This window comes from Lygodium microphyllum, chromosome 11 (assembly GCF_053477565.2).
Source record: "Lygodium microphyllum isolate KBCC chromosome 11, Lygodium_microphyllum_v1.1.10, whole genome shotgun sequence".
Lineage (NCBI taxonomy): Eukaryota > Viridiplantae > Streptophyta > Polypodiopsida > Schizaeales > Lygodiaceae > Lygodium > Lygodium microphyllum.
The window spans coordinates 145,024,141-145,036,574 of record NC_141145.1 but is presented as its reverse complement, the minus strand read 5'-3'; the positions used below and the strand labels follow the sequence as shown (position 1 = coordinate 145,036,574).

Below are 12,434 nucleotides of genomic sequence, written 5' to 3'. Positions count from 1 at the left end.
CTTCTCGTGCTGACACAGCCTTGGTCTCCATCGTCTTTTGCAATCAATTTAATCGCTCCTGGACCTGGTTCGAATAGATTTGCTCAAAAATCCCTTTGCACGTGGAGCGGAATCCAGCTCCATGCTTTCTTAAAGGCTTTTACTTTGGCCTTCACTCTCGAGTCTCATACATTGTTCTGATGCATATCCACTACTCCTTAGTAACTAACTAACTTGGCAAGCGACGACTTTGGAAACAATCAATTGCGTCCATGAGTTCCCCGGACCTCTCCATCTGCGGACATTCCTCGGCCACGACACTCTTCTGATGAGCTCCGTTCCAGGCACTTGTTCTTATCGGTCACAGCTGAAATTCCGTGCACAGAAGGGCATATTTGGATGTGGATGACGGTCTGGAAGCGAGTATTGGGATGATGATGATGGTGAATTGCACCCTCGAGCAGCATCAAATCATCAGAAGACAGAAGAAGAGCAGGGAGTGTTAGCATACTGATAAATGGCCTGATGATTGATCGCACCCTCCAGCAGCATCAAATCGTCAGGAAACAGAAGAAAGGAATTGCTTGCAGAAGGTGAAGGCTGATCTCTGCTAACATCTGCTGTCACAGCGTATCGCGGCCATAACCATCACCTGTAAGAGAAGCTTCATCTGTGCTATCGACGCGGCTCACATGGACTATTGGCACTCCCGCAGCTCTTCGCCATGGGGCGTTCACCCCAAACCCTTGTCCTGTGCCGTACACTTCCTTGGCATCGTCTCCATCATCTTTGTTCTCGTGTGGACCATTTATTTCCGAGGTGGGCTCGACTACAATGCTGCCAACACAAACCATATTTTTAATGTAAGCAGAGGTCTGCGTTGTGAATAAATCGTAGAACAAAGGATGAGAGGTTTGATGTTTTGGAAGAACAGTCTCCCAGAATAATTAGCGTATACGATACTCATATGTTTGCTTCGGTGACTAACCCTAAGTGCATCGGGTGATAATCAACACTAAACTGCCAAATTTACCAAACCCAGGACGATAGTCTGTGCGTTATTCTGCCAAATTTATCAATCTTAGGTGTTTTGACATCTGGCCTTCTTTTGGGTTCCTTATTGGTCTTCGCTGGAGGTTATCGTATCTAACTTTAATTTCCTTTAATGTTCGACAGGTTCATCCATTTCTGATGCTTTTGAGCTTTGTCTTTCTGGCAGGCGAAGGTAAGCCTCTCATGGACTTGTGTTTATTTTGTGGGTCTGAGCATGCTCATTGTACATGAGAGAGTGTAATGTGCAGCTATTAGCCTTGTATTCGGACTTTTAGCTGTTTGTTGTTCGACATGGGGGTGGCAATAGTACAGTCATTTTGCAATTAGGACAGTATTTGTGGAATGGCTACACAAAGAATGTTCATACAAAGTGTAATACAGAAAGTTGCTTGCTGCCTCAAGCCTTTGGGTAGCTTGAATTTGCCACAAAAGAAGTTTAAAGTTTGTTTAGACATTATAGTATAGAAAGTCAGCTACTATTAATCATTCGAGAGATACACACCTGTCTACAGAGATTATCGATGAAACTCAGTGGTTTGGGTATTTTGTTGAAGCCGTTCAATTCAGATGCATGAGGATGGTTCCTGCTGCCATGTAAGAGTGCCTACTGTTCTTGAAGGAAGTGTCCTGAAGCCACATTAAGAGAAAAAGTCAATTTGGGTTCTAGCAGTCAATGTCCTTTGAATGTGCTATGATATTATGCTGAATTTTCCGATCATCATCAACCTGACCAGGTGAGGACAAGGAACACCCTTGTATGCCATGCAGAAATGGCATCAACAATGATGTGGGTTTCAGACGGCAATTGTGAAGTTAGGAGTGGGATGGCCTTTGTGAATTGCACCAAGACAAAAATGTAGATGCCATTGATTCCCTTATGCATTAGTGCTGGCCCTTAAACCTGTTGTCAACTAGACAATTGCTCCCTTAGTGAAAATGGCACACTTGGAACCCTATGTGCACTTTCTGGCAATCCCACAAATGATGTTGAGGGGCTCTGCACTGGATTACCACACCCCAGCTGAGACAGGCTGTGGATATCACGTACATGGGGAAATGTCTTCTTCAAGCTACCTGTTAAAATTTTTTACTGAGGTTTCTGTTTTACCATGCGTGCTTTCTTTGCAGCAATCCTGGTTTACAAAACTGTTCCAGCCTCCAAACCCACGAGAAAGCTTATCCATCTGGCAGTACACCTTGTAGCGTTCTTCCTGGCCGTTGTTGGAATATGTGCAGCCTTCAAGTATCATAACCTCAACAGCATTGACAATCTCTACAGTCTTCACTCTTGGCTTGGTATCATCACAATTAGTCTCTTTGGACTGCAGGTATGATGGGAATGTTTTCTGGATATTTTGATTCTAGATTGCCATGACTACTATTCAAACCATAGATAGAGCAATGAAACTGCAGCATGCATTGCATCCATTGGAAGGACATTAGGCTGAGTGTGGAGAAGATCAGGTGACATAAGCTGTGTGATAAAGCTCTTGTTCTGTCAACTTTTTTGCTAGCTAGAATGTTAGGTGTCCGCAATGGGGATGGATACATCCTGTATGTGCTAGATTTTAGCTTATTAACTGCTCTAATTTGGCAGTGGGTGGTGGGATTTATCAGTTTCTTCTACCCTGGGCTGGCATCTTCTGCACGAGCTTCCTTGCTGCCCTGGCATGTGTTTTCTGGTCTTTTTATCTATGGCTTAGGCATAACTACAACAGAGCTGGGATTTTTGGAAAAGCTGACTTTTCTGCAGTCCAGCAGTACCATCGGGCGGTTTAGCTCGGAGGCAATGTTGGTCAATGTGCTTGGCCTAATAGTTGCTTTCCTTGGGTTTTTTGTATTTGCTACTGCCGTGATACCAGACACTGCTGCAAGGGATGATGGCTACAGCCCAATTGAGTAGAGAGCAATGCTGTTAACTAATGTAATTCAGACCTGTAAGTATAATGATTGGAGAATAATTCTGCCAATGTCCTTAAGACAATCAACCAAACCCTATTGATTATTTCATTTTCTTGTTCCTACCATTAAAGCAAAACCCTTATGTTCTGGCACTAATCTAGCTCAATGGTTGGTTGTATTTTACATGGACATAAGCATGAGGAGACTGAAACCTTTTTTTGTATGTCCACAATCTATTTCTCTGGTAATGCAAGTCCTTAGTCCTGAATGGCACGGATCATTAATAGGTAAATGAAGATGACAATGTATTTCTCTGGTAATGCAAGTACTTAGTCCTGAATGGCACTGATCATTAATAGGTAAATGAAGATGTGGTGCATAATCTTATGAGGTTTTGGGATGTGCCCCTATTGGAAAATTGTGTAGAACAGATAATAGGGGATGCGTGAAAGATCGATCAACCGACTAACATACTGTGACAATGGTTGGTTGCATTTTACATGGACATAAGCACGAGGAGACTGAAACCTTTTTTTGTATGTCCACGATCTATTTCTCTGGTAATGCAAGTCCTTAGTCCTGAATGGCACGGAACATTAATAGGTATCACGGAACATTAATAGGTAAATGAAGATGACAATCTATTTCTCTGGTAATGCAAGTCCTTAGTCCTGAATGGCACTGATCATTAATAGGCAAATGAAGATGTGGTGCATAATCTTATGAGGTTTTGGGATGTGCCCCTATTGGAAAATTGTGTAGAACAGATAATAGGGGATGTGTGAAAGATCGATCAACCGACTAACATACTGTGATGAGCATTGCTTTAAACAACTAGAATGCAAAATTTCTAGAGATTCAATCAAGAAACACTAACAAGTATGATATTTCTCTAAAAAAGAAGAAGCTTGTACAAATTTTTGATCCTGTTAGTCCTGAAGGAAGTATTCTTGTTCCATTCATGAAAATCACCTACCAAGTTTTCCAATCTACATTGGGTGGTGCCTCACCTCATTGACTAGGTTTTAACAAAAATAATAATAGTCTCAACAGATTGAGTTTAGGGAAAGGTTGAGAGTGTCATCAGTGATGGAGTTCTGCCCATTCAAATGATGCAAAAATGAGAAAATTTAGAGATGTGGGACATTGGTATCATTGACTCTGTAAATTTTGAGTACACAAGTTGCAGTTGGACAGTGTACTGCTTCTATTAGGGATGGAGCAAGTAGCTTGAAAACATAATGGCAATTTCATCACCTCAATTTTGACAAAGCATTTGTACTGAAATAGACCATTTCACCCTTAGTTGATGTATTAAATTTAGAGATGCAAAAATGCATTTATGGCTTGGAGAAGCAGTAGCTTGAGACAACACAACTCAAGAGTGTTGAGAGAGGTGACAATAGAGAAGATTTACTAGACTTAGTGTGCTCTAAATTGAATACTAGGTATGGGGAAACAAACCTCCCGAAGAGGGAAAAAAGTGCATCAGTAGTCCAAAGTGTTTTCGTACACACCACGAGGGAAATATGAGAACAAAATTTTCTTGGGAGTTATGTGGTGAACAATAATGGTACCCATGAATGGATAAATACCAAGCCTAGTGGACTAGATCAATCCATGAAAGGTAGTAAGCTGTCAACTTTGTGGAAATCTTTGAACTTCTCATGAGATGAAGCCCTTGTGAAAAGATTTGTAAGGTGATTGTGGATTGGCACACATGCCAAGTAGATCTCTTCTGTAGAGTCTCTCCTTGACATAATGATAATGCATCTTAGTATGTCTTATACATGTATAGAACATTGGATTTTGTTAGATTTTGTGCAATTGCTAATACACTCTGACTGGCAATGAAAATGGTGGTAGTATATGATTCTAACACTCTAATGAACCAAAAGACTTACAGCCAAACACACTCAACCCTTATTATGAAAGTAGTCGTATAGTAGTCGTATAGTTAACTTCACAACTAGAAATGGCCACAATGGAAAGTATATATATGCATGAAGCAAAAATCATTAGTGGATACATGAGTGTTGTAATAACCAGCTTGGTCAAAATTTGAAAAAGCATATGAGTTTGGTAGTAATGATTTTTCCTTTGAATAATAAAACAACTCAAGGTATCGAGTACCACTCAAGCAATGAAATATATGCTTCATTGTTTGCAATGCATAGTGCTTTGGGTATGCATAAACTTGCTCATCTACGAGATTGCAAATTCAAATCTAGGTTGTATAATGGATACAAAAGTCAAGCATTTAACATGTTGATAGAGAAAGACATCAAAGCAGTCCCCAACATCATGACACCCAACTTCAAACCATTCTCTAGAGGCATAGCAATAGGTTGCTTGTCCTCAATACCAAATCTTTGCAATAATACCTCCACATACTTTGTTTGACACAAAGCAATATTTACATCTCATTGCATAAACCGAAAACCCAAATATCGTAGTAGACCCAAATTTGGCATGTTAAAAGCTAAATTCGACTTAGTCTCACTACAAGGGAATGGGGCAATAGCGACGCCAGATGTCGACGTCGCTATTGGCGTCGCTATATGCGTCGCAATTGGCGTCGCTATTTGTGTCGCTATTTGCGTCGCTATTTGTGTCGCTATTTGCGACGCAAATAGCGACGCCAATTGCGACGCCGCAGGGAAAAAAAGCGCGGTTGAAACCAGAGCGCCGTTTTCATTTTGTTTTCTTCGCCTTTTGAGAGCGAGAGCGAGGGAGAGAGCCAAGGCTTTGTGGGAGAAGAGGAGGAAGAGACTTGCCGCCGCCGCCGCCGCCGTCGCCACCGCCACCGTCGTTGTTCGCGAAGGAGAGGAGGAGCCCTCGTTGCAAAGAGAAGCCGCCCACGCTCGCCATATCTCATTGGTGAGTCTCCCTCTCTCTTTCTTTTACTTGTTGAAGGAAATGAGAGAGGGAGAGAAAGAGAACGAGAGGGAGAGGGAGAGGGTGAGGGTGAGAGAAAGAGAGGAAGAGAGGGAGAGGGAGAGAAAGAGAGGGAGAGGGAAGGGAAGAAAATTTAAGATAATATACGTATTGATAATGGTATGCAATGTGCTTTGCATACGGCTACGTACTTCATCAAAATGAACCCAAAATTATTGTTATAGAAAAAGAAACCCTTAAATTGAGTATAGGATAATTTCTCTCAGGTCTTATGACTATGAGTAGAATTGATTGAAATAAATTTTATTACTATAGTTATAAAATTTCATAGATGGCGCGCATTAATTTTAAAATGGATTACTTATACTCAAAGCCAAGATATAACAAAAAATTATCTACCGGGACAAACAAATCGTTGAGCATGATACAAGGCCGAGATATAACATCGGAAAATCTCTCGACTACTATATACAATGCAAGGTTTATGGTCAACTTGCAACTTGACGTACATCTCCATAAAGCTATCCATTTAAGCCTTGTTTGCTGTAATGTAGATAAGATGGTAAACGAAGAAGGTCCTATTGTTCAAGACCGCGAGTCGTATCTTAATCAGCGTGTCCCATGTCCTTGCTCTCAATGCAAGTTGACAATTAGACGAAAATGCCGATTGTCTATAGAACACGTACGATGATTTGGCGAGTTTCAATCTGAGATCATTGATCAGGCGATTGCAGACTTTCAGCAAACGGTACGGTAATTTGAAGTTAGCATTTTTCATGCATTGTACTCTCAAGCTAATTGAAAACCATACACAATAAGATTGGGTCTTGTTGGTAAATTTTGTATCCAGGGGGGTGATGTCTCGACCCAAGGGGGAGTGCACCCTTTGCGGCCAATTAGAAGAGTTCGTGGACGTGCGATGGATGGATTGCAGGAGCCAATCGACCACTCGCAAGGCCCATCTATACCGTCAATGCCAGAGGAGACAGACAACCTTCCCGACTTGCCTACAATCTTGGAGCCTGAGATGGAGGCAATGATCGATGCATTGATTCCCATGGATGTTGAGACATCTGACCCGCTCAGAGAGGAAGCATCCATACCATTATATGATGGGTGCCGAGTATCTCGGTTGAAGACATTGCTTGCACTCTTAAGTGTGCAAGCAAAATACAGTTGGAGCGATACGAGTGTGACTGAGTTATTCAGGTACCTTGCACACAGACTTCATTGTTTTTTTTTTAAAACAGTATTATTGCAAACATGGATAGATTTTTCAAGGTGTCTTATGATTTTTTCAGGTTATTGAAATATCATATATTGCCACCTGCAAACACCATGCCTGAGTCTCGTGATGATGCGCGACATGTTTTACGGAAGCTTGGCATGGACTACAATAACATCCATGCATGTATCAACGACTGCATATTGTTTCGAGATGAATACGAGAGTATGGAGACATGCCCAAAGTGTGGTGCTCACAGGTATCGACAGGACTTGCAAGGGCAAACCATCTCTCAAAAAGTCCTCAGACACTTTCCGCTCATCCCCCGCATAAACCACATGTTTCGCACGTCTGCCATGGCAAGCTTGACAACGTGGCATGTGCAGAATAGGTCCACGGATGGATTTCAACGAATATCAGCAGATTCGCGCGCATGGAGCCACATTGACTCTACCTTCCCAGGCTTTGCGCGAGAGCCAAGGAATCTTCGGCTCGGTCTCGCCATGGATGGTGTGAACCCATTCGGTCTGCGCTCGACTTCTTACAGTGTGTGGCCTATAGTGCTTGTCAACTACAACATTCCTCCATGGCTTTCTACGAAGAAAGGACATCTCATCCTTAGCTTGCTCGTCCCGGGCCGCTACAAAGTAAAAAATATGGACGTGTATCTTCGTCCATTAGTCGATGAGCTTAAGATTTTGTGGGAGGAGGGGGTCACGGTGCAAGATATAAGCAGGCGCGATGGTCGGCGGTCAGGCAACATTCGAGCCATTCTCATGTGGACGATGCATGACTTTCCGGGATTGGGAGAGTGCTCAGGTGAGCAGACCTTTGTTCTCGCCGGTAATATCTATATTTTATTTCATTCAATCAAGTATTCACTAGGTCGTGGATCGCCTTGCAGGTCTCGTTACCTCAGGTTATCATGCATGTCCATTGTGTGGGCCACAGTTAGACTCCCGAAGGTCACGAACCATGAAGAAGATGGTATACCAAGGACACGCCGCTTTCTTGCCGGAGGATCATGAACTCAGGGAAGGTTTTCTTGGACGACCTCCAGCACGTATGAACGCTGCAAGCTGGTACGAGCTGAAAATGGTAAACCCGGATTCACATCCAAATGGAATGCGGCGGTTCTCAGTTTTCTACGAGCTGCCATATTGGACCCACTTACAGGTCAACTACTTGTTGGATCCCATGCATATTTTCAAAAATGTAGGCAGCTTGCTATGGGACCACATCACAGGAAAGAGAGACACTATAGGGGCACGAATGGATTTAAAGGAGGTAGGTAAGATGGAGGCGCTTTGGCCGCAGTCGAGTGCTGAAGGGGGAGTGCAGCTTCCTCGCGCTCCCTGGGTTTTGTCTACCAAAGAAGAGCGCATTGTGAAGCAAGTAATCAAGTCTATCCGCACTCCGACGGGTATGATGCGTTCTCTCAGGTCCGCATTTTCTAAAGATGACCAGATTTCTGGGTTAAAATTTCATGATTGGCATAAGATATGTCAGGTTTGTGAACAGAATGGATTTTAATTAGTATGGACATTTTGAAATTTGAAAAGTGACCATTATTCTTAATGCTTTCTCATTTTTGGCAGTTTGTCCTACCGATCGCGATCGCGAGATGCCTAACTCCAGAAATTCGCGGGGCCATTTACAAGCTGTCGACTTTGGTGCAATGGATCTCACAGAAAGAGATTAAGACGTCCTCTATTGAATCCGCAAGGCGGGGAGCAGTTGAGACGGTCTGTCTCTTTGAGAAATACCTGCCCACTAGCATGCTCACGATACAAGTTCACCTTCTTGTGCATCTTGTGGATGAAGTGGAGATTGCTGGACCTGTCCATACGCGATGGATGTTCTTCCTGGAGCGCTTCATGAAAACCCTGAAAGGCTTTGTGTGACAACGAGCTCGTCCGGAAGGTAGCATGGCAGAAGGTTGGTTGGTGTCAGAGGCGTTAGTGCATATCTCACAATGGCTACCAACGGTGGAACCAGACAATGAAATGCTATGGACGCTGAAGGACGATGACAGGCTGACTGGAGATGTGGTGGTTGGAAATGGGGTAGAAAAAAGAATGGATGCCTCAATGGAAGAGAATGTGAATCGCTTTTGTATGTTGCACCATGCCTCCATGGAGACGTGGCTCGCCAAGTACCAGATTGCAAGGCAAGATCGAGAGGAAGCACGAGCCGAATTCCGACGCAGTACGCGTCACCGACCGATTCGATATCCCGAAGGCATGGAGGAGATGCCGCGGTTTATGTCAACACGATGGTTGCATGGAGCTTTGACCGCAGCATCCAACGAAGGGATAGAGGTCTCAATGGAGGAGTGGGAGTTCTCGAGGGGATATAGTCTAAAGGTAATGAGGGGTTTAGAATGTGTCGTATCTAAATTTGCTTGCTACATCTAATTTGAGTGTTTCAATGTGCAGTACAAAATATATAGTGCAGCGTGGTCGCGCGGACAATATTTTCGGGTGGAGCGTATTGACAAAATGCGCTCCACAATGGACTGTGGTGTCATGGCAAGGTTTGAGCAAGAGAGCCGGCGACGAGCAACGGATCCGAACACGGTTGTGGATGAGATGGAGTATTTTGGGAATTTACAAAGTATTATTACGATGGATTACCGTAGCTTCTCCATGATAATATTCGACGTGCAGTGGTTCAAAGTGGTACTTGGAGGAGCTGGCGCAACAGTTCGACGAGGTCCATCTGGATTTCTCGAAATAGATTCCGAAAAAAAATGGATGGATTTGCACGACACCTTTGTGTTGCCGGCCCATTGTGAACATGTGCAACTAAGCATTTGCTTGCTAATTGTAATACAACATGGTTTATATCACAATGGTTTGAAGACGGTTTGTAAGTGTTTGTGAACAGGTAATCTTCTATCCAAATTTCCGACAACCTCGATGGTGGTATGTTATACCTTCAACTCCTCGAGGTGCAAGAGTATACGATCAAAGCGATGTTCCAGGCATAGATGAAGAAAATATGCAAATAGAGGGATCGAAATTACAAGGGGTGGAGGCCACCGCAAGCTTGGAGCCTGCATCGGCTAACAATGATGGAAATACAGAAGTCGTAGAATTTTTTGAGAACGAGACAGACTCGTTTTGTGGTGACATGTCTATCGACCTTCCAGTGTATGCAGAGTTGTGTCAGGAGATTAACATGGGACCATAGAATACTTCATTCTTGGAGAATTGTATTACTCAATTCGTTGTTTAGATCTTCCATAAAGGTAGATAAGATATGCATTTTAAGAGGGATTTTTCAAAAATGATTTTATTAATGTGCTTTGTATAGTCTAAATTGATTATTCTAACATTATTTTTTATCTGTGCAGGTATCGACATTTTCAAGATGAGTCGAGGGATGAGCGATGAGGAGTTTCAGGAGATGATGGCACGTATGTCTCCAGATCAGCTCGCGAGATTCAGAGAGATAGCAGATCAGGAGCTGTCTCGTTCTTCGTTAGGACGCTCTACTAGATCAGCTTCGGCGCGATCAGATGCTTCAGCTTCGAGTAGACGATCTCGACGCTCGCGACTTGGGCCAGAGGGAGGGACTGCGACTGCAGGAGGATCAGGGGGGTGCTGCTGTGGAGACACGGACGCGGTGTCTCCGTCTCACCGTTCAGCTGGAGCTCGGTCACCGCCAGGATTTGTCACACCTGTGGCTCTGGTGGCACTCCTTTTGGTGGCACACCCTCTGGCGGCACCCCTTTGTGTGGCACTCCGGGAGAGGGTACCCCCGTCGGTACACCGGATGTTCAGGGATCTCCTGGATATGCCCAGGAGCGTGGACGGAGATGGGAGAGGGCCCATACACGGCACACTCCTAGGGATTATGGATACCTAGTGGATGGCAGGTCAGGAGCCATCATCATGAATGATGAGGGGAGGAGGGTGATGGCTCGCATGAGGGAGTTGTGCCAACAAGTTTTTCAGCACAACGTCCTGGATCATTGGAGGAACATACCGGAGGGGAGCAAGGAGTACATAGTAGCATCCTTGCACGAGGAGTTCCCGGTGCCAGTCGCAGTGGATAGATTCTCTACGGGCTGGATGATGGATTGCATGCGTGCATACATGTCATATAGACGATCCGACGCACGCAAGGCAATCAAGAGTGGGGCTCCAAAGCCCGAGTGGTTAGATGCAGACGACTGGCACCGACTGAGGGAGGAGGCTACAAATTCGCCAGGACGTTGGAGTCAGCAGCAGGAGGCGGCGAGGGCACGAATCGAGGCCGGATCGGTACATCATCTTGGGAGTGGCGGCCACAGGACATATTTGGAGGACTTTGTAAGATTCTCTTTTGTTTTGCTTATTTGTTTTTTTGAGATATTCTTTGTACTGACAATCATGTTTCTAACATTTAGCATTTTGTTTTCTTTGCAGCACTCCATTACAAATCGCTATCCGCAAGGCCTTGAGACTCGATATGCGAAGATGCACGGTCTCAGATCATTGATCGACCGATTGTATAGACGCGGCGGTCCAGTAAGTCACTCATCTTTCTTGTCCGTAGTTACCATGAGATATTTGAATGCATTATTGTATGGTGGATTGATATGTTGTTTCTTTTTCTGCAGAATCCGTTTGATACTCCTTTACAGCGAGAAGAGCTTTCGGGGGACGACGATTTGTAGCTCGCCCTTGGATCCTTAGAGCTCACATACCTTTAGTTTTTAGTCACCCGATCTATGTAGACATTTTCTATGTATTAGTGATATTGTTTTATGATTGTACCAATCGCATTTTATGCGATATCATGTATTTATTTCATCCATCAGTTTTATGATTTCAGTATATATTCTTTTTGTTTGCAAACGCTTTGTATGAAGCAGTGCAGAAACTATTTTGTATGGCTCTCATACAGCACATAGTGCTATATGTGGCAGGGCAGCTTGCTGCCCTGCCATAATTTTTTTTTCTCTGTTACCGTCGCTATTTGCGTCGCAAATTTACTGCACGCGTCGCTATTGCCGTCGCTATCAGTGTCGCAAATTCTCTGTAACCGTCGCATATAGCGATGCATATAGCGACGGTTATAGCGACGATTCTATGGCGTCGTCAATAATGACGCTTTTTGCGACGACGGGGGCAAATTTTGTTGTTTGTATTTTCGTCGCTTTAAACGTCGCTATAAGGTCTATATCTTGTAGTGTCTTTAAATTGACAATATATATCCCCATTAGGACTAGTTAGTAGCATATTAACATAAACCATAATGATCAAAGGCATTTCCCTCATGACTAACATATAATATGCTTTTAGTTGGACTATTCTAAAAACCATGTGCAATCAAGTATGCATATTTCTCATACTTAGTCCAAGGTGTTGGCTTTAGACCATGCAAT

General features: G+C 43.7%; 3 protein-coding genes across 3 annotated transcripts in view; all 3 read left to right on the top strand.

The window, feature by feature from the left end:
* LOC148029475 (putative ascorbate-specific transmembrane electron transporter 2) overlaps positions 1-3,042 on the top strand; it is a 3,104-nt gene extending 62 nt beyond the window's left edge. The window contains exons 1-4 of the mRNA XM_087688314.1: positions 1-842; positions 1,156-1,204; positions 2,161-2,360; positions 2,630-3,042. The exon at positions 1-842 is cut by the window's left edge and continues 62 nt beyond it. Of these exons, the coding sequence (XP_087544440.1) occupies positions 672-842; positions 1,156-1,204; positions 2,161-2,360; positions 2,630-2,935 (726 nt within the window). The 5' untranslated portion in view covers positions 1-671 and the 3' untranslated portion in view covers positions 2,936-3,042. The remainder of the gene's footprint in view (positions 843-1,155; positions 1,205-2,160; positions 2,361-2,629) is intronic.
* A 5,139-nt stretch (positions 3,043-8,181) lies between these two features.
* LOC148029474 (uncharacterized) lies at positions 8,182-10,732 on the top strand. The gene is made up of 4 exons (XM_087688313.1): positions 8,182-8,566; positions 8,656-9,423; positions 9,496-10,310; positions 10,416-10,732. The coding sequence occupies exons 2-3, from the start codon at positions 8,986-8,988 to the stop codon at positions 9,940-9,942; spliced, it is 885 nt and encodes a 294-aa protein (XP_087544439.1). The 5' UTR covers positions 8,182-8,566; positions 8,656-8,985; the 3' UTR covers positions 9,943-10,310; positions 10,416-10,732.
* Positions 10,733-10,762: 30 nt separating this feature from the next.
* LOC148029473 (uncharacterized) lies at positions 10,763-11,861 on the top strand. Its single transcript, XM_087688312.1, has 3 exons — positions 10,763-11,376; positions 11,473-11,574; positions 11,667-11,861. Exons 1-3 carry the CDS (start codon positions 10,957-10,959, stop codon positions 11,721-11,723), a joined length of 579 nt encoding a protein of 192 aa, XP_087544438.1. The 5' UTR covers positions 10,763-10,956; the 3' UTR covers positions 11,724-11,861.
* The last annotated feature ends 573 nt before the right edge of the window (positions 11,862-12,434 follow it).